The 22,811-nt window shown below is 34.7% G+C and overlaps 3 protein-coding genes across 4 annotated transcripts; 1 reads left to right on the plus strand and 2 right to left on the minus strand.

The window, feature by feature from the left end:
- The first annotated feature begins 1,656 nt into the window (after window positions 1-1,656).
- Window positions 1,657-4,445, plus strand: LOC112524419 (pentatricopeptide repeat-containing protein At1g08610). Its single transcript, XM_025134218.1, has 2 exons — window positions 1,657-1,866; window positions 2,205-4,445. The coding sequence occupies exon 2, from the start codon at window positions 2,298-2,300 to the stop codon at window positions 3,975-3,977; it is 1,680 nt and encodes a 559-aa protein (XP_024989986.1). The 5' UTR covers window positions 1,657-1,866; window positions 2,205-2,297; the 3' UTR covers window positions 3,978-4,445.
- Window positions 4,118-6,091, minus strand: LOC112524418 (pentatricopeptide repeat-containing protein At3g04760, chloroplastic). Its single transcript, XM_025134217.1, has one exon. The coding sequence runs from the start codon at window positions 6,017-6,019 to the stop codon at window positions 4,298-4,300; it is 1,722 nt and encodes a 573-aa protein (XP_024989985.1). The 5' UTR covers window positions 6,020-6,091; the 3' UTR covers window positions 4,118-4,297.
- A 4,444-nt stretch (window positions 6,092-10,535) lies between these two features.
- LOC112525710 (protein prenyltransferase alpha subunit repeat-containing protein 1) lies at window positions 10,536-21,935 on the minus strand. Of its 2 annotated transcripts, XM_025135944.1 has the most exons (10): window positions 21,726-21,935; window positions 20,590-20,988; window positions 19,432-19,542; window positions 18,292-18,382; window positions 17,936-18,004; window positions 17,635-17,712; window positions 14,312-14,407; window positions 13,807-13,857; window positions 12,738-12,938; window positions 10,536-10,837 (listed from the first exon to the last, which is right to left on the minus strand). In XM_025135944.1, exons 1-10 carry the CDS (start codon window positions 21,809-21,811, stop codon window positions 10,703-10,705), a joined length of 1,317 nt encoding a protein of 438 aa, XP_024991712.1. In that variant the 5' UTR covers window positions 21,812-21,935; the 3' UTR covers window positions 10,536-10,702. The 2 variants fall into 2 exon arrangements, with proteins under 2 accessions (XP_024991712.1, XP_024991715.1); XM_025135947.1 differs by lacking the exons at window positions 10,536-10,837; window positions 12,738-12,938 and adding an exon at window positions 13,692-13,724.
- Window positions 21,936-22,811: the final 876 nt, after the last annotated feature.

The raw sequence follows: 22,811 nt of genomic DNA on the forward strand, positions 1-22,811 counted from the left end.
ATATATATATAGAGGGATGTTATTCTACATTCTTTGTCATTCCTACACCCTATACAACCCTCATCTCAACCATTCAATTTTTAATCAATTAATTGTTTCATAATATAAAGTATTAATCATAATTAATAAACTCTATTCATATTCCATAAATATTCAAATCATAATAAATAAACTCCAATCATTTCTATAAATATCTCAATTAATTGGGTTGCAAAGGTTGTACAAATACACAAGGTTGTAAAAGAAATATACCCTATATATATATATATATATATATATATATATATATATATATATATAAAGAGGAGGTTACTTTGCAAACCTTATAATTCATGCAAACAATATAAACCACCATCAATCAATAGAATAATTCTATGTTTTTCTCTTTATTTTTAATAAATAAGGGTATGAATGTCATTTTACTTTGTAATAGATAATTTTGGTAATGTTTTAATTGTTTTTAAATATGGAAGATTAAATAGAGTATTGTTTTTAAGGAAATTGTAAATCAATTGATTTTAATATATAATTAATACCATTAATTAATAATACGACATCAATTACGAAGTTTATTTGTTATGAAATTATTTATATCATTGTCATAATAACAAAAGAATCTATTTGTAAAAATAATAAATCAAAATGTTTAAAAAATGAAACTAATTTCATTTTGGTTAGGAACCATGAAACTACTTTCATTAATGAAATAATAGTATTCAGATCTTAAAATGTTTTATTGAATGAACTATATTTGTTTTCATTAATAAAACCAATTTCAAATTAGCTATAAACCATGAAACTGATTCCATTTTTGTTAGGAAACATAAAATAAATTTAAAAATGAATGAAATATTAGTATTCAGTTCTTGAAGTGTTTTATTGACTGAACAATATTTGTTTTCATATGTAAAACCGAGTTCATCTTAGTTAGAAACCATGAAACTGATTTCATTTTGGTTAGGAAACATTTCAACAAATTTCACTGCTGAAACAATGTCATTCAGTTTTTGAAATTGTGGAGTCCATGAAACCAGTTTCAATGATGAAACAAATTTCATTAACGAACACATGTTATTCGGATTTTTGGAAAATGTTCCATTGACTGAACCGTATCTGGTTAAAATTTCATTATGCAGACGAACAATGAAACCAATTTCACTAATGAAAAAAATAAGATACAGTTTCCAAAATGTTTTTATTGATGAAACCAATTTCACTAATGAAATCGTATTATTGTTTAAAATTAGATACAGTTTCCAAAATGTTTCAAAATGATCGAACAATATGGCTAGAAGTTAAAAATGGTTTGTCAAATTTTCCCTTTCATGATTAAATATTAAATCTTTTATTATATTTTTTACTTTCCTAATATAACACATTTTAATCACAACCATTAATCAAGAAAATTGATGGATGAGATTGATTTATAGGATTTGCACAAAAAATGTGGTTTGCATTTGATCGCTCTTCTACCTCTGTATATTTTTGAGGTAAGTGCAGAAAATAGTAGATAACTTTGTTCTAGTTGCAATAAAATAATTTAGGGTGCTTTGTGTAATCGTGGCAAAAATATAGGGGTAATAATTGTAATATTATGTAATCGCCGTCTTTGCAAATCCCTGAACCCTAGTGATTAACGCCCATATTGAGTTAGCCAGTGCCATTAAAATCCGAGCTTGCAAAATCGACCCACTTCACCATCGGAGCCCCTGAAACAGACGCAAAATCACCGGCGATGAAGGCTGTTCGTCTTTCCTCTTCTTTCCCAGCCCTAAAAAGCTCAATATTTGGATAGTTTTCAACACCAGTGGAAACCTCAATCCGTCATACATTTTCGATTTCTTCTGCCGTCTAGTTTTCAGTTTGGTAAGCATTGATTATTAGTCTCTATGTTTTAATAGATTCAGTAAACTGAGTAATGATCGTATGTTAGGAGTGTAAAGTGGGCGTTCCTTGCACTATATATATTGTTCTGTTTTTGAATTTCTGTATGTTTTAGGGTTTATGGGTTTTGTAGGGTTTTTACGTAATGAGACTTTTGTTCTGTCAATCCATATTTGAATCCGATGTGTTGTTTGAATTTTCTGGAGATCAGGAGATTCTAATAGATTCAATGGTTCTTGCAAAAAGTTGAGCAATTTGTCTAAACTCAGCTTGTACTTCTTACTCCCTTTTTCAATGTTTGATTAATTTTGGTTCCACAGTTCTTTGCCAGAAGAATTGTGTTTGATGGTTAGCATAAACTATCAGAGGGTTCTTCAATAGCTTCTCAGAGTTTGATTGCAGAGGCATCATCAATGTTGCAGAACTTCAATTGCATTTCTGACCAACTGGACCTCGGTTCCATTGTTAGCAGTGGCTCGTTCATTAGTCCTTTTAAGACTCGATCACATGAACCATGGACGAAAGTTTCCAGTTCACAAATATACAGTCATTCATTACAGTGTAGAGCCACTTGCCTTGATATGGTCACTGACATCGGAGTAGATTCATGGAGGAAGAACAGAGATGAAGTTGGTTTTCCACAAAATTTCCAGAAAAAGCATCCAAAAACCGAGTCTTCTGATTCAATATCACTCTCCTCTGGTAGAATTTTCGTGCATAATGACGAGCAAACTAATAACGACCTTCTACAGTATTCATGCAAGCGATGGGAATTCCTCAAAGCATCAAGATTGGTGGCTGTAATGAGCCGAAGAAACCAAATTCCGCATTTTGGTTCTTGCATAAAGTTGATCAGAGGTCTTGTGAAGATTGATTATATAGATAGAGCCATCGAGGTCCTAAATTCCATGGTTATGTCTGGTGGGGTTCCGGATATTCTCACTTACAACATAATAATTAGTGATTTATGCAATAAACAGCGTGTATACACTGCTCTTGATATCCTAGAGGGCATGAGCGTAAGCGGTTGCCCTCCAGATGCCTTTACTTATAATTCCATAGTGCGACTCATGCTTGAAAATGGCCATATTCACCAAGCGGTTTCATTTTGGAAGGCTCAGTTAGCAAAGGGTTGCCCTCCTTATATCAGCACTAGCATCATTATCATTGAGCTGGTCTGCAAGTATCGTGGGGTTATAAGAGCGATAGAAGTTTTGGAAGATTTAGCAGTTCACGGTTGTGATCCTGATCTCGTGACCTATAATGCGATGATTAATGTGACAAGTAAACGAGGAAATTTTGGAGACATGGTCTTGATCGTACATGATCTTCTATCTCATGGTATGGAGCCGAATACAGCAATGTACACCACGATCCTGCACTCCTTTCTCAACCATGGGTTCGTAGATGAGGTGAACGAGATCCTTTCTTTCATGGACAAAACTTCCAACCCTCCAAGCATCATAACTTACAATATTTTGATAAAAGGGTTTTGTAAATATGGGCTTCTTGATCGTGCTATTGGCTTTTTCGATGAGATGTTATCTTGTGATTGCTGTCCTGATATAATCACTTACAACACCCTTTTAAGCTCTCTTTGTGAGATTGGGATGATCGATGAGTCCCTGCAGATTCTTCGCTGTTTGGAAAATAGTGATACCGCACCAAATCTGATAACTTACAACATTATGATCAACTGGTTGGCGAAAAAGGGTTATATGGAGAAAGCAGTCGGATTATATCAGCAAATAATGAAAGAAAAGAAGGTCTTTCCTGATGACATTACTCACCGATGTTTGATTTCGGGGTTCTGTCAAGCTAATATGATCGATGAGGCCATGGAGATTTTGAAGGTGATGAAAAAGAAGAGCCATTGGGCGTCGCATAGTTCTTACAATTACATTATACATAGGTTATGTGAGAATCGGAAACTAGATGGTGCAATACAGGTCTTAAAGATGCTGGTCTCGAGCCCATATAGGGTGCAACGTGAAACGTTTTATTCTGAAATGCTTAGAGGTTTAGCTACGGCTGGTATGGACGATGAAGCTGAAAAACTACATCAGAAACTGATCGAATGGAAGGCTGTTTGACGACGAATCCATGTTCAGAGCTTGAACAAAAAGAGGGTCTTTCTGGTCTATATGTGTTCCTTCTTTCTTTTTATGTATTCATGCTTTCTAGTTTGACAAACAAAAGATTTACAGATGCTTATTTGTCATTTTCACAGAAGGGAACTGCAAAAGAATGTTAATTTCAGTAGATTGATACTGATGTCTACTTTTTTTCCTAGAATTTAATACACAAAAAACTGGTAAGTTATGATCTTTGCTGTTCATCTCTCAGTTCAGAAAACTTCTTAAATGGCATACCTTTTGTAGACCATTTGTTCAAGTTTTTTGCATAATCTGGACTACTTGTATTCAGAATCCATCAACGGGAAAGTCTTTTTCAAGCGTTTAATCGATTCTCCGGAAATCACTCTCCTTCTAAACAGCGAATTACCCAGATCTATGGCCTCAGCCCGCCATCCCGCAAACCCGACCCCTTCCACCAACAAAACATAGGTCGTTTGGTTCGGTTGACACCCTCTTTCGACCATTTCTTCCAAGACTCGAATCGCATCATCCATTCTATGAGCTTTACATAATCCAAGAAGCATAATATTGTAGGTTATAACAGTAGGAATGAACCCATTACTCTCCATACTCTCCAATAGCCCAAAAGCCTCGTCCACCATCCCATCTCGACACAAACATGAAATAAGTGCGTTATACGTGATCTCATCGGGGTCGATTCCTTTCATTATCATCTCGGAAACCATACTAAAAGCCTTCTCCCTTTCTTTATTGTTCCATAAGGCACTTATCATTGTGTTATAAGTACTTACATCAGGTGGACATCCTGTTTCCCCTAATCTTTCAAAAATCTGCAGAGCTTCATCTGCATTTCCATTTTTACACAAAGCCGATAACACCGTGTTGTAATTGACTATATCGGGTAAACATCCGCTCGATATCATGTAATCCAAGAAACCAATTGCAACATCCAATCTGCCTTCTTTACAAAAAGCAGAAATCAGAGGATCAAAAGTGAAAGCATCAGGAGCAAGTCCAGATTCAACCATGATTTTCAATAAGTTCATAGCTTCATCTACCTTCCCATCTCGACACAACGAGTTTATCAAAATGCTGTAAGTAACCGAATTCGGATCACAGTTTCTTGAAAACATTTCTTTCATTAATCTTTCTGCATCACCCCATTTCCCCTGATTCAACAATGCTCTTAGCAGGATGTTGTAAGAGATCACATCCGGTTTGCATCCTTTTGATGGCAAGCTTCTAACGAACTCGAAAGCTTCCTCCATCATTCCTTCTCTACACAACCCTCTGATAATGGCATTATATGTATACATATCAGGTTGAAGCCCTCTGGATAACATCTCATCTAAAAGCTTCATTGCTTCATTAATCCCACCTTCAAGAATGGTGGCTTCAATCAAGATTGTGTAAGTAATGACCGTTGGATTACAGTTATCCTCCAACAATTGTCCCAACATCTTCATAGCCAATCCAAGTTTCCCTCTGCTACAAAGAGACCCAATCAAGATATTATAAGTAACCACATCTGGTGAAAACCCATGATTCCTCATCCGATCCAACACCCGATTAGCCGATTCGATTTGATTCAACTTACAAAACCCACTGATGACTGCATTGTAAGCAAACACATCTGGTTCGCCATGGGATTCGAGTATCTGGATGACTTTAACAGCTTTTTCGATTCGTTTTGTGTTGAAGAAACCCTTAATGAGCTTGGTACAGAGGATTACATCAGGTTTATAACCTTTTGCCACCATGAGCTCCAAGAAGTAGAGGGATTCATCGTATTTGCCAGTTTTGCAGGAGCGATTGAGCAATTTCATGAAATGGGTTTCTTTGTAGGAGTAGGATTGCAAATGGGTAGGCTTGGAAGTGGTGGTAAGTTTGAGATTTGAAGAGCTTCTGTTAGGAGGAATAGGGTTAGGGTTAGGGTTCCTACAGGTGATGAGAGAGTAATGGTGATGAGAATTTGGAGTGGGGTTTGGGTGAGAGTTGAAGGGAAAGCATTTTGGGGAGAATTCTGTGGAAATCATTGGGTTAAGATTGGAATTCAGGCAAGTTTCAGAAGGCAGAGGGAGAAACAAGTGAAAAATCAAGATTTCGGATTCCACTACGATATCCGAGTGTATGGATAAGATGACCGAAAATTGCTAAAAGAAAATCCTTTAATTCTCTTGTAATCATTATACGTACTTTACAAACACATTCTCTTCTCAAATAATAAGTAGCTAATATATATATATATATATATATATATATATATATATATATATATAGGTGAGTTATTATACAACTTTTTATATTTGTACAACCAATATAATATAATCTTAATCGTTCATTTAATTTGATAAATATGTAATTTCATAGAAGTTTTGATTGTTTCCTAATATAAAGTATTGATCATAATTAATGAACCTTATTTATCTTTCATAAATATTTCAATTTATTAGGTTGCATTGGTTGTACAAATGTGATGAGTTGCATTTGAAACAAATTATATATATATATATATATATATGTATATATATATATATATATATGACTTGGGATCATGTGAGACCAATGGTTTTTCGTGAGACCCGTAAGACCAATTCTCAACCGTTGGATTAGATTTACAATCGTCAGATCTGAACATTTATAAACGCCACGAGACTTCTCACTAATTACGAAATTGCCACCTTGCAAYTTTGCAACCATTAGATCATTAATTCATAAATTTGATCAATGAACATAAATTGGTCTTACGGGTCACACGAAAAACCCTTGGTCTCACGTGAACCCAACCCATATATATATATATATATATATATATATATATATATATAGCTGAGTTATTATGCAATCTTTTACATTTGTACAACCAATACAACTCAATCTTAATTGTTCATTTAATTTGATAAATATGTGATTTCATAAAAGTTTTGATTATTTTCTTAATGGAAAGTATTAATCATAATTAATGAACTCTAGTTATCTTCCATAAATATTCAAATTATAAATAAATGAACTCTCATCATTTCCATAAATATCTCAATTGATCGGATTACGTTGTATGTACAAATGAACCTGGTTACATTTGAAATATACCATATATATATATATATATATATATATATGTGTGTGTGTGTGTGTGTGTGTGTGTGTGTGTGTATATATGCAACTTTTACATTCATACAACCCTTACAATTAAATTAAAAGCATCCATCTGATCATCAACGATTACCATTTGATTGGTTGTAACTACCTTTAATTGAAAAAAAATCAAATCTTTTTTTAAAAAAATGGATGGCGGATAAGTGGGTTACATCGGTTGCATAATCTAAATGGGTTGTATTTGAACGCTTATGTGAAAGGAAATTAATTTGTGAGAAAACAAGATTGAATATGCGTCATTTATCTTATTTAATAAATGGATTAAATAAAACATTATTAAGTTAGGTTGAAAAGGGTAAGATTGTCATTTTATGTATAAAATTATCTGTAACTGTGAGAATAATACCTAATGAATCGAGATTGGGTTTGTTTTCCGCACCGATTAAATCCCTAATAAACTGATTCATCACAAGATAAATTTGTAACAATTTGATTTTTGGTTTTTATGACATGTGATAATTGGTTCGATGATCGTATCAATTATATGATAGTTGTAGATATTTTGTTAATCATATATGATTATGTATATTTACACTTAGACGCATATTATCACATTTGATGATACGTATCTTATATTCACACGTATATTATTACATGTGATATGAACAAAAATTCACAGAGTAGATCATGTGATACGTAACAAATCATATGTTAAACGTAACTAATCACATGTGATTCAAAACGTGGATCCAAAAGTAGAGAAAATTGTGAAAAATGTATGAATTAATTATAAATATCACATGTGATATTTGACGAAAATAATAAAAAAAATCATATAAAACTTTATAAAAAATTATGAATTACAATTAAAAAATAAATAAATCTAAATTTTGAATGGTCATTAAGATGTCGCTTAATTTTTCATATTTTTTTTATAGTTTTCCCTTGAACCTGAGCCTGTATATGTATACCGTAAATTGGTATCCTTGGTGACTAAAACGGACAACGCCTCCATCCTGGGCAACTCCATCGAGTACGTGAAGAAGCTGCATAAGAAGATTCAAGATCTAGAGGCGGTGGATTTGCAGCTCCAAGATGAGGAAGATCTGAGTGGTGGAAGGCGTAGAGGGACGACGATGTTTCAAGTTGAAGCGTTGCTAAACCGAGAGTGATGCATTGGTGGAAATTCAATGTCCACATAAAGAGAGATTGTTCCTAGACGTGATAAAACTAAGACAGTGGTAAACAAGTCAGCTATCGGGATGGGTTTAACGCCCGTTTGATATCTCTGAGGGTAAAATATCTGAATATATCATTAAATTTATTCTTTTTTTTTTAAAGGCCCGTTTAGATAAATAAATTGAATTTTTCCTCTTAATGTCATCATTAAATTTATTCTTTAAAAAAAAAACCAATGATGTAATATTTATATATTCACTCTATTTTTTAAAACAAACGATCACAAGTAAACCAAATATATCATTACAAATAGAAATTTTATATGTAAACCAAGAATTAGGGATTACGTGAGACCGGTCTGTTTTCGTAAGACCCGTGAAATCACTTTTTTACACTTGAAACTTCACAGCAAGACGATGTGAAAGTAATATTCACAGTGTTTGTGTTGTGAAGGCTGGGCTTTTTTCACTTTCACAAAGCTTTGCTGTGAAGTTTCAAGTGTAAAAAATGGTTTTACGGGTCTCACGAAAACAGGCTGGTCTTACGTGAATCCAACACTATAAACCAATTACGAGAAGTTTGATGATATATTTAATGTTAATTAAAAATAAAATATTTTTAATGGAAGTTCTAAATCTTATATTACTAACTTAATAAAGTCATTTTAATATAAATTTAATCAAATTATGTGACAATAATTATCAATTTGACGAGAACAAGAGGACAATAAGATAACTAATATTTGACCAATAAATAGATTGTGTGAGAAAAAGAGTTAAGGTAAGAAACGTAAGAAAAGATCTGAACCCTTGATCATTTTTAATCTCAAACATATCCATGAATCACGCTTGATATGGGGATTGATCTGATGCATCTCGATGTATATTATCTCAGTGCATTTCATCCAAATGTGCATCCAAAGATGAAAATTTCTTCTTATACTTCTCTCCTTAATTCTCCTTCTCATCAGAACCTAATCCTTAAAAATTATGGAACTACTAAGTTATATAATTTAATCAATTTAATTAGATAAAATCCACGTGATAATATGTTCACAATATTGTATGCTATCGATAAATCTTTTTGTTTGATTGTGAATTTCAAAAAAATAGAATTGTTACGACTTATTTATTTTATTTTGCCAGAATTTTAACTTTATAACTAATATAAAAAGAAGCTTTTTGGACCTTTAAATATTTTCCTAAGAAATCATCGGTTTAAATCCTGTAAGGTCATAGAAAATTTTCCCTGGTTCTTCTCTATTACCCAATCCTGAGATTAGTCAGTTCAAACACATATTACATGAAAAAGTAACGTACTTTAACTTGATTCTTATTTTGGGTAATGTATTTTCAGAACTTTCATTTTGGTACCTATGATGTAAAATTTTAAACATCTAATTACTCGAATAACCGATTGAATAGGAACCTTGTCAAACATGAATAGAGTTTGCCCAGAAAGTAGAAAGTCTTGTCAATTCAGAATAATCGGAAGTGGAAAATAGAGAGAAGAATATGATTAAAATTTAAAACTTAAAAAAACACCAATTTTAAACCGAATTACAGATATGTGAAGGAACAAGCCAGCCATAAACTGGTCTATTAGCTAGTCATGAGTGGACCAGGCACCAAAACAGAATGATGGCCTAATAGTTGGCCATTGCAGTTATTTAGTTGAATCACCTTCTCAAGAACTTAGTTCAAAAATCTAATCCTCCAGTGTTTTTTCGAGTTTTTGCGGAAGCAATGCTATAGAACCTCGTTTCGAATGAGGGGCATGACATGAAGGTCAATGAGCTAAAAGAAATTAAAAGGTCGTGGTCCTAATTGAAAACTCATTTAAGATCAGTTATCCAACGCCAAACTGGGGTTCACTAGCTTTGATAGGATCAAACTAGGCTTCTATGCATCTTTGGTAGAGCATCTCCAACAGATTCTCTAAAATGGAGAATCAAAACTCAAAACATCCACACACAAAAAATCAACTCCAACATATTCTCTATTTTTGGAATATAATAAAAAGATTATTTCTCTCATGGTAACCGTTTTTGAGAAATTCTCCAAACTTGAGGAATTTCACACTCGCATACTTTCTCCATTTTGGAGAATCTGTTAGAGCAAAATTTTACCCAAAATCTCCATTTTGGATAATCTGTTGGAGATGCTCTTGTTTGCTAACAAGCACCAGACATGTCTTTTCATTAGACTCTGCATGTTATACTTTCTCAAATTCCAACCTGCCATTATTTGTTCTTTCTTCTGTTTACTAAAAAATCAATCAAAATGGAATTGTAAGATAATGTATTATAGTACACGCAATAAATGGTGCTTTAGGTGCATGTGGTTCCAAGTTAACGCCAGATAAAAAGGATTTCAGTTATAGTTTTTCGTTTGAACCGTATGAGTCAAAAGGCGTACATCAACGACATAGAAATCGTTGATGCTTTATATCAGGCCTCCATTTTTCTTCCTCACAAGATCCCAAAGGAAAGCCTTCTCAGGACATACCTTATTCAGCACCTTTTCCAGTTCTTCTCCTACCTTTTCTCCAGTCTCCACACTTTGAGGTTCATCCATTTGCTAGAGACATGTAGAGAGGAAATGTGAGGAAGACGACTGCTTTTTCTTATGAATACTTCCTCCGACCCAAAATAAGTGTCCACATTTCTATTTTAGTTTATCTCAGAATAAGTATCATTTGTTAAAAGCAAGTGCTTACTTTCCAATTCTATCTTTAATTATGAGATGAAGAAATTTATTACTCCCTCTATTATTAAGGGTAAAATTGTCATTTAGTTACTTGAAAAGTGTTGATAACAAATTTCTAAAATTGTACATCTTTTTCATCTTGGACATTTATTTTCAGGATGGAGGGAGTTAGTAAATACACACACACACAGATATATATATATATGGAGGTTCAAACGAGAAAACCTCCATTTTATGAAAACACGAAAACACTTAACACATGTGATAATGCATGTGAGGGGCCCCTGGTGGTTGAGGACGACTAGGTTGTGTCGTGCCAAAGGTTGTTTGCATCACAGATTAGTATCACATGTGTATGATATGTGATGGATTACAGTATCACATCGAGAACACCCTTATCACATGTTATAATACACGTGAGGGGGTGTGCATTGCACCAAAGGTCGTTAGCGTCTCCGATTTAGTATCACATGTGTATCATATGTTGATGGACTATAGTATCACATGCAAAGCTATTAAAGGCTCAAGGTGCACTTAGGCGCAAGGGGGTCCCGAAATGAGGCACTGGCCTCAGGAATGCGAGGCGCATCTTATCAATATTATATATATACAAACACACACACACAATTACACACAACTCAGATATGCAGCAAGTACAAGCTTCTAATGCAGCAACCAATAGCACTTCAATAGAGGCAAAAGGGACAAGGGTTTAAAGCATGATTCGTGAAGGAGAAGTTGTAAGGTCTAGGTATTTATAGAGGAGGCTTGAAGTTCGAAGGATTGAGTATTTGATATTAGGGATGACTTATATCATCTATTTAATAACTTTTTTTAAGAAGCCTATGAGATGAGAAGATGAAACAACTTATTTAATATTAGGGTTTGACCAGGTATCTAATAACTCTTTATGAGGCGCGCCTAGGCCCACAAGGCGCCTTAGTGACCCTTGTGAATACGCCAAGCCTCAACTTCAAAAAAGCCAAAGACCTTGAACCTTATGCGCCTCAGAACCTAGGCGTGCTTTTAACAGCTATGATCACATATGATTGACTATAGTAAAAGGGTGTTCTCGCGCTTTCGTAAAATTAAGATGTTCACGTTTGAACCCTTCCATACATATATATATATATGTGTGTGTGTGTGTGTGTGTATATATGGAGAGAGAGAGAGAGAGAGAGATAAAGAAAGAAAGAGAGAGGGAGGTCTAGGGGAACACCCCAAAAAAATTGAAAACTGAGGAACACCCTGGTAACCATCATCTAGACGACATGCACATGTGCACACATGTAACTGAAACAGTGTTTTATTTTTATGCACGTTCATAAAAAACCAAGAAACAACTTCAAGTATTTATATGCACATGTGCATACCGTCAAGATGAATGGTTACACGAGGGTATTCAGTTTTTCAATTTTTAGGGGTTTTCCCCTGAACCTCCTATATATATATATATAGAGAGAGAGAGAGAGAGTCGGGCTCATACGAGAATGATACCTATTTAAGAAAATAAAGAGATTGACCAAATCACATGTGATTTTACACTTACATCACGTACAAAATCACATGTGATTCACGCGACCTTGCCACACGGCCATAGGGTCGCCCGCACCCTTTTTTGGCCATTAATGTATAATCACATGTGATTTTGTACGTATTTTGGCCATTCTTGTATTTCCTTAAATAGGTAGCATTCTCGTATGAACCTACTTCTATAATATATATGGTGTGGGCTGTGGATTTGAGTGGGCATGAGGGAAGTGAACGTTACCTTGATCAACCATAGTATATAAGTAGCAGCAAACGCTGCTTGTGATTGATAGTCCTCGAAAACATTATCTGGAACAGTTGTACAGGACCGAAAGAGTTGTAATTCGTTATCCACAAATGATTCCACATGGGTCCCACCCATACGAGCTGCAAAATGCTTTATCCAGCACAGGGCTAGAAAACGACGATAAAGCCATAGGGCCTGGAACAAGAAAATATTACACTTGATATTATATGGCCCAAGCATTAGGAAATTAGTGCCCCCAAGTTCTTAAAGGTGCATTTGGTATTTGGTAAGACAGAACTAGAAAGGACAAAACAAATAAAATGACCGATGTACCTCTAATGAATTGTCTATATATTTTATATATTTTGATTAATTTATGTAATTTATTAAATTAAAAATAAATATTTTTTATAACAAAATATATCATTAGCAAGTTTCCGTCAAAACGATTAAAATGACACCAAAATAAAAAGTTTATGTAGTTTCCTATTTTTATTTAAAACCTATTATATATTATTTTTTATCATTAATATTTGATAAATTACATAAATTAACCAAAATATAGAAACCGTAAAAATAATATTTTGAGGACAATAAAGTGAAAGTTTAAAGAGCATAAAATATTGAAAATAAAATGTAAAGAGAGAGGCGTATTTGATATTTTAGAAGAGAATTAGGTTTTATTTTAAGGTTATATTGGTAAAATATAGGTATGTTCCACCTTGTTTCATGGGGTGGCGGTGGAACACGCCTATTCCACTTTGCTCCACATAAAAGTCCCGCCAAACATGGAACAGACATGTTCTGTTCTGTTCCGTGTTGTGCATCGAACACACCCTAAAAGTACAGAACTCTGCACAAAATCACACGACTAGCAGCAAACGTAAAGAACTACAGTTGTGTGTTGGGATTAGAGAATTACAATAATAACGATAACATGCAACCATGGTTGATCTAAATCATAAGGTCCAAGTCTTGCCTCTGTTGCATCAAATGAGAGAAAAAATAACAAAAGCGAAAAGTGCATAAAATAAAATAAAAGATGGTAAACAGATCCACATACCTCTCTTCCTATGTAACGCTTGATTAATATCTCGCTCCAGCTAAGTTCTTCCTGCCAAAATTTTCAAAATGCAAATGGATAATAAATTAGGGGAGCTCATGAATGCAGATACGACATCACAGTAACATGAAAAGTCTTTTCATTTATTTTGAATGACTTAGGTAAGATGGGGCATGGTAGATTGTATACAGAAGCAACTCCAAATGTTAAGCAAGCAGACGTGAAGGCATGAGGCTTTAGACAACTGCAATTTCATTTACGTATATATTTCATGAATATATCATATGCTCTCTCTGTTCCATACTTTCCTGTTGACATCTCTCATGGTTGGTAAGAGGCAATGCAAGCTTACAATATCACCCCAAAAAGAGTTGATCCCCTTAAATTTGATCTTTTGTGAAAAATAAATTTGCAAGTAATTCTTGCATAGTTCATGTTGTAATGTACGTTTTTCAAATGGAAAGCACATCATAGATTAATCAAAGAAGGGGATATAACTACAAACCTTCCAAAGTTGACAAACTTCAGCAGTAGTATGTACATGGCTTGCTTTTAAATCTTGTTTATAAAATGAATCCGCTAATGTCCTGGTCAGTAACCGCTGCCCAATCAGTTAGATTTCAGTCATTCATAGTAAAATAAAGAAAATAAATCCAAATGCATAAACAGACTTGCAAATTGCATAAACATGAGACTGCATAAAACAAAAATGTTGCACTTGATGGACACGAGCATGTGCAAATAAAGATACAGACAAACGTAAAAATGTCCCTTGCGGGGCTGAACGCATCACCAAGTCTATATTTATGAACTGCATATCTATTGACATCATCTCAAATGCAAAGAAGTTCATATATACATTTAAAATCAAGAGAGTACTCCATACCGACCATTCTTTTCGATTTACTCAAAGGAAATAATGATTCAGTGTATAGATGCTAGCATTCCAGATTATGATACCATGCCCAAATAATAACTCCAAGGTTCTTTCACTCTTTTTAGGAGTATCAAGATCAAAATTCTTTTATGTCCAGGGGATTACACATCTGTGCCAAATTCTAGAACTGTTCCTTATTGAAGTCATAAACGTGGCATAAGCAAGAGGTGATGTTTAATGATCCTCTGCTTCACCAGTTAAAACTAGGTTCACAAGTACATAAAAAGATCAGGAAGCCTCAAAAAGATGCTTCTAGTCTCTTCTTCTTATGAATTATAGAAACCATTATAAAATATAACATGAGCAATGCCAGAGTGCAAGCTACACTTTGCAGTTAACGAACTCACCAAAATTAGTAGATCAATAACTTACAGAACCAACATTTGAGCACTCCAAAAATGATAAAAAGCAAAAACAAGAATGATAAAAGTAACACTGTGAGGCTCAGAACATGTTCTTTAATGTTTGAACCATTGAGCACAGATTCAGATACATGTAAAAGTAAACAGAACATAACACCTTTGGGATTATAATATGGTATTATGGCATCATTTAGCCCTCTTTCACAACTTTTGGAGCAATTGAGGCCCATTTGCATATATATATTTCTTTTGTAGTGGTTACTATACTTGTCTAACAAGAACACAAAAATAAAATTAAGAAAAGGCAGTTAGAAATCAATCCGCAGGTATATGCTGCAACATCATGTTCCTTTTGCTCAGGCACTGACACCATGCTGTCCCATTTGGGTAGATCTAGTGCACAAAATCTAATGCATGATGTACATAAGAAAAGAGCATCCCCCGTAAAAGAAAATTCCTGTCTCTAAATTAATTAATGGGGAAGAGGAGGAGAAAAAAGTAGACTCAAGAGGAAAGGAGGAAAACACTGCATGTGGATTGAAGCATTCTGTAAAACTCAAAACTCTTCCCTGAATTCAGCTCTGCCTTAACATGCATAGTAGAAAAGCACAAAAGGGCCGTTGTTTGTATATGAACCGAACCCAGCCGAAGGTGGGCCCAGGTCTCAAGGACTGAACATAGGCAGGGGCCAGTCTTTTATGTCGAAAACAGTCTGCATTTTTTGTATTCCAAGAAGAAACAGATCAGGGACCAAATTCGGCCTGGTCAACGCCGCTTACAACGGTTAGTTTCTTAAATGGGTGAATGCTTGTTGCTTCTGCAGAAGCTACAGAAAAATAATCATTAAAAAAGCGCGATCAGGACTGGTTAGGAACGTCAGGCCCGATTGGACCTAGTTTTCAGCCTAAGGATCGGAGCGGTCCTTAGAGGGACTGGGATATTTTAGGTTATTTGTGCATCTCTAATATATAATTTACCAACTTATTTTAAGAACTGGTAGACGGATAGCACCCACTTTTTACATTTTGAATTCATGTATGTACGAACCCATATGATCCAGGCAATCTATAGAAAGGATGCATTTATGTGGTCAGACAGCTATTGTTGGAAGTCGTGTCACATCGAGCTATTATTAATAAACCCTCTTCACATTAATGATTGTGCATCCAGATCTCAGTTGAAAAGAACTCCACATGTTAGGGGTACCGCCACATGGAAAGTGTTCTATGAACAAAGAACACTGCTTCATGCTGGTGCGTTTGGTACGCAGACCGGGTGGGACAGGACGGGACAAAAAAAATAGTCCCATGTTTGGTATGACATGGGACAAAAATCACATGGGACAACATGGGACAAAAATCTGATTTCATGGGACAAAACTTAATTTTTTTAGCTCCACCAACATAGGTGGAACAACATGGGACTAAATGAAAGATTACAAGATTACCCTCATTCTAACATCTGATTCTTAACCTAAAGCTAAAACAAACGCCTCCAATAGTTCACGTCTTCTTCCCCATCTGTTCATCGCCTCCGTAGTTTGATTTCTTCAGTCACGACTTCTTCAACAACAGGTATGCTTTTGATTTCTCACCTTCACGACTTCTTCATTTGGTTTTCATAGTTCACGACTTCTTCAATTCTTCACGTCTTCTTCCCCATCTGTTCTGCTCTAGGGTTTAGACTTGATTTAGAGTCGATTATAAGCTTCTTTGATTTCGATTTTCTGGTTTGGTTCTCAATTTTAAATCTGGTTTGATTTTCTGGTTCGTTCTCGATTTTAGACTACACTCTAAGCTTCTTTTCCATTTCGATTTTCTGGTTTGGAATGCGATTTCTGGTTTTATTTTCTGGTTTGTTCTCAATTTCAGACTCCATTCTAAGCTTCTTCTCTTCGATTTTAGTTTCTGGTTCGATTTTCTGGTTTGGTTCGATTTAGATATCTGTCCGGTTTGATTTTCTGGTTTGGTTCCATTCTAAGCTTCTTCTCTTAGAAAATGATATCGGCCTTGTGTTTGTTCAACCAGAAAATGATTTTCTGCTTTGATTTTCTAAAAAACAGTTCAAAATAACATTAAACAGCATTTAGGGGCAATCTGGTCATTTTAACAGCTTTGTCCTGTCCTGTCCAGCTTACCAAACACATGACAGACAATTAGTCCAGTCCTGTTCTAGTCGTACCAAACATAGGGTAGACAATTAGTCCTGTCCTGTCCCATCCAATCTGCGTACCAAATGCTACCAAAATGGTCCAGTGGCATGTGTCACATTTATGAACAACCAAACAAATACCGAACAAGTAAAAGGCTTAAATGAAGCAGGGTACCTAAATTCTTTTGGTACAAGTAGTAAGAGCTGACGGGATCTAAGGACGTGATCTTAGAAAGGAGAGCATATAGAGATGTAGTTTGAATAAATGGTACCAAAAAAATTACAGTACCCATATGTGTCCACCAGCAGTTTGTACAGCATGTTAGGATTAAAAACATAGCTTAGTTGAGTTAGTTACTTAGTTGAAGACAAACTTACCGTTCGATAGTGAAAGCAAGAATTATCAGCAACATGCAATCCAGCCCAATCTCGATATTTAATTAACTCATTAATGACCTGAGAGACACATGAAGATCTCATTAACACTCAAGCTGTAGTGCACAACAAGATACAGGGAACAGCTACTATTTAAAGAGCTTGAGCTTATGTAATCGTGAGAAATACATGCCACGACATGATACAACATTCCAGCTAGTATTCCCTGTCCACAAGTACTCCAAATGAAATTAAACAAAAAAGGTTGTGACAATAACAGACCACAAGGTCTTTAAGTTTGCACCTGATTTTCGGGCATGTAAGAAACTAACCAACAACGATAATTCCATGCACGGTAGTTCATCTTTGACTTCTGCATAATTACAGATAAAAAGATCAGGCAAGTTGTGCTGCCTAACAACTACAAACAATTACCAGTCCCTTTTCTTCTAAACAACAACAGTTCATTGATCTACTCATGCATGTATGTAGTATGAAGTATGCTTAGATATGCACAGTAATGACTGGATCATCTAGTCCATGACAGATGAAACAACTTTATAGTAACGACTACTGAAGACTAGTTAGAAAGGATTCAATACTAAGGAAATACAAAACTTCAACACATAAACTATCCAGATGTCCAAACTGAAATTTAACCTCTGCTATTCTTTGGGCTAATTCAGATTCATTTTTCAAGATCTCTTGCAGATTTTTACACTTCCCAGCTATCATCTTGACCACCCATCGCCTATCATAAATTCGCATAAATAGAAGAGGTTACTAAAGTAGAACACAAACCAAATATCAGAACAAACTTTCATTTTTATAGTGTGTTTGGAGACATGTATGCATCGATCTATTCATGCAGATGCATAAATAAATTCTGTGTGTCTAAAAGCACAAAAACTAGAAGACCTTTAATTGTCTTGAAGTGTTGATCACTCCAATTACTGTGACTATATTTTCCACAAGGATTAAAATCTATCTTTATCTATAAACAATTTTAAGATTTAGTTTAAATCGATTTATCAAATGTGAGGTTTGATTTTGATTATATAACTTTTGAGCAATTCAAACTGGAACCACAGCCACCGGCAGGCAGTTAGTATTTCTTAATAAATCGATTCCTAGATGATTCCTAGATGGTTATTGTCTAGTTCTGATCTCAGCCTCTCAGGTTTTCAGTTAACCAGTCATCCAAGTGTCAGGAATCTGCATTTGTATCTAGTTTTCAATTTGCATGTTTCAGTTGTATCTGGTGTTTTGGATAGTGGACAGGTTTAGAAGTGATCTCAACTATCTGTAGGCTCTCAGTTGTTGGAATCGTGTTTTGATTGGATGATCTGTATAGCCTGGATGGTTCATACTGTTTCGCTGTGTATTAGTTGTTTCGGCATTAATAAAAATCCAATTCTGAAATACAAATTGGACATAGTAGAATCTGATGACTAAAAAAATAACTTCCCGAAAAGCAGAATATTGAAATGCAGTTCAATTTTCGTTCTAACATATAATGAACTTGAACAACAAAAGAATGATCTAAATGTTATTTGAAAGTAGAAACTCATTTGGCTCGCTCATTTCTCGAACAAATCCAACGGCATTTGGCTTACATATATTCGACAGACGTACTCTACCATAAAACATGAAGAATCATAAGATAAAAATAATTTGAACACTAATAAAACACTACTTTTATAGAGCAACAAGATTTTCGTGGTGGAGATAACCAGAAGTACATAACTATTTTCCAATAGAAGAACTGCCCAATAGAGAAACTACCTTCCCAAATGTTACCTATGGCTCCAAGCTCGCTCGCTTTTGGGTGAATATGAAAGAACCAAAGTTGAAACTAGGAGCTCATCGAGGTATAGCATCATGTTCTGCTTCTTTGAGACAACTTCCTTCCTGCAAAGCATTAAGAGCATAAAGCAAAGCCATCTGTCAGGGTTGGTTTCACTAAACAGATAACATTTTAAATTAAGGCCTTTCAGCAGAGTTGGCATCCTTGATCCTTATAAACTATCTCGCTCTTGGGGATTGCACTTTTGCCGTGCTGATTGACCTAAACTTTTCAGATAAACCATTTCAGTCAACTGCATAAAGAGGATAGACATATCAAGATTCATTCCTGCATTCACCCCTACCCATAAGCGATCAGACCACATGTTTTCCGGGCACCCTTTTTCATCATACTAAACTCTCTCCCCCCTCTCTCTTTCTTGATATTGAAAAAACTATGAAGCCCTACCCAATACAACCAGAAACAAAAATGGAAAACATCAAACAGAGGCAATAATGAACCAATGCACCAAAGTGTTTAATCTCAAGTTAATTCAAACTAGCCATAAATCAGGTGTCCATGGGTTCTAGATTCCCCATTAAGGGTTTTTTCGTCATAATACAGTACTCATGGTTGCAGGCATAAGTGACAGGTTTTTTGTATTTTGTTTGTTTTAGTTCTATTACTTATCTTGCTATAATTATTGATTCAAGGAGTGAAGAGCGTGAAAAAGTTCTTTGAACGAAAAAGTCAGGTGGGACCCAAAATATGGCATGAGACGTTATATTGTATTAGACGTAATGAGTGTTGATGGGGTGTACAGAGTGAATTCTTTGTTTTTGCAAGTCTGATTAGCAAGCACATGGAAATGAGGTAATTAGGAGGCTTAGATTCACGTCATTGGTAGAAGCATGACGAATATCCAAAAGAAAATGGGCTTAAAGAATATTCCTGTGCATCAGCTCCTGATAACCGATAGTATTTGTGCTATGAGGAAAATTTAGAGGCATGCCACTGGTGCAATGTATACTACAAGGTAGATAAATATATCCACAAAGGTTTGAGCATGTAAATTAAAAATAAACCATAATTGCTTCAGAAATGTTCTTGAAACATAAAAAGGTGAACAAATGAATAAACCTGTGATGCATCAGAGAAAAAGAATAAGAAACCTGCAATTCCATGCAGTTCCAAAATCACAACTCAACAGCAAAAGTGCCCTGCTATGCTTCATCACTTCGCATTCAAGAGTCGCTAGGGAAGAAACGTTTGAGACATTATCACTGTCCAATCCAACTTTCTTTGGATTTAAATGGATCAACAATTTATATTGCTCTAGTGAAGAACAAAATGCATGTTTAGCAGCATTATATAATGGATGGATGGCCTGGGTTGAAATGCCAAGCTTGTGATCTCTACTCCAGAAAGCCATGTCAGTAGGATTGACTTGTGATGCTTTTAACTTGCTCTTATCTGATTGTGGCTCCATTGACATTGATGAGAGGGAAGGAGAGCCAGACATGTCACTTAGAGCAGCAAACTGGGATGGATGAACGAACCCCACTTCATCACTGGTTGCAGATGAAAAATAAAAGATAAAGCTATGTAGATGAACTAACATGTGCAATAGGAAAGGCTAGAAGAAGAAGAAGAACGTGACGAATGGATATATGCAAATCTCAATATTTTAACTACCTATGAGGCTATGAAAGATACAGACATCAACTCGGATTTTCATTGCATATTAGACACAAGGGTGCTAGCCTTTCAGGGAAAATATAATGGTGCCAACAATAACAACGGATGAAAACTGAACACCCAAGAGCACAGAAAAAATCTCCTCACCCTCAGACGTAAAGGAAGTTGAGTTTGAAAAGAGGTGGAATAGAAGCCAAAACCTCCATTTGACAAAGATCCCCATAACATTCTGAAAATTCAATATCGAAAGTAGATTATAGTGGATAATTTTTTTTGCTAGTCACTCAAATATTATACTTGAAGGACTACTTCCGGTTCACAGAGCAGCCAATTTGACTAATTTATGACCACTTTGGCAGCATTATGACATGGTGAAAATTCCAACATTCCAGTGATGGCCAATTTAGGGAAATTAGGGTTCAGTTTCAAACTTCAAAATTCATCCACCTCGTAAAGAAAATCCATATATGGTTGGCATATATATATAACACAAAGTCCTTGAGATATGATAGCCAGTTATGGATGTAAGTTATTCAGATCGGTTCAATCGAGTACGTTGCAAACATTTTACACACAGGAACTGGTATATAATAGTACATATAAAACTTACATTAAAGGATCCGATTCAAGGATGAACTCTAACCGATACAGAAGAGATGAAGGCTCTGCGTAGCCGGATGGATCTGCTTCGCTCATGACTAGTTGAAGAAGAAAATATCGGTACCGTCAGACCCACCGGAATAAATTGGCCGGAACCAGCCAAGATATCACTAATCAAGAAAATCTAGCAGAATCTGTAGGTTACTTTCCGACCATCATTTGATAAAATCAGTTTGATTTTTTCTGATTTCCATTTTATTGCACCAAAAAAAATCGTTTAAAAAAATTTAATTGGCACAACTAAATTTTACAAAAATTTCGTGACCTTTAAAATAAACACATTATTTAAATATTCATATAGTTGTTATTGATAATTAATTAAAAAGGTTAAATACAAAATAAAAGGCAGAGTGAATTATATTTTGATCCCTAAGGTTACAATTTATTATTAAATAATTAAGTTTGATTCATCTTTTAAAAATAATTACAGTTTCTGGTCATTTAGTGGTCATTTTGTTTTACTTTTGGTTCTTCTAGCTATTCTTGACATAAGGGTTGTTCGGTTTGTTTTCTGTTAAGATTTGTATGGATATAGTTGTTTGTATTGATATAGTTGTCTGTATATTAACAGATAAGTTGTTGTGCTGAATAAACAGCCTGAATTTCAGAAATAACTATTTTACCCCGTCTTTATTTTTGTCTAAATAAAACAACAGTTTGATGAAAATATTGAACAACTTAATTAACATAATTATATGAGTTAAATGTTATAATCAAAACAACATTAATAAGTCCTTATAATAAAAACAAGTCAATAWCATAGTTTGGATACAATTTAAAATATCAAACATTTGAAACTAGTCCATTTGCAATTTGATCACGCAAAGTAGTCATATATTGTGTGCTATTAACACCCCATTGTGATCCATCTAGTTTTGTTTCTCCACTTCCAACATTTTCTTCTTCGTTGGTGAAAATGGTGTATTCGTTGTACTCCATAAAATTTGATCTTAAATATTACATTTTCTTATAAAGTTGTGTATCGCGAAGCAAGCAATGACCACGTTTCTTTGTTTTGTAAATGAAAAAATAGTCA

Source organism: Cynara cardunculus (assembly GCF_001531365.2).
Source record: "Cynara cardunculus var. scolymus isolate 2C chromosome LG 13, CcrdV1, whole genome shotgun sequence".
NCBI classification, from domain to species: domain Eukaryota; kingdom Viridiplantae; phylum Streptophyta; class Magnoliopsida; order Asterales; family Asteraceae; genus Cynara; species Cynara cardunculus.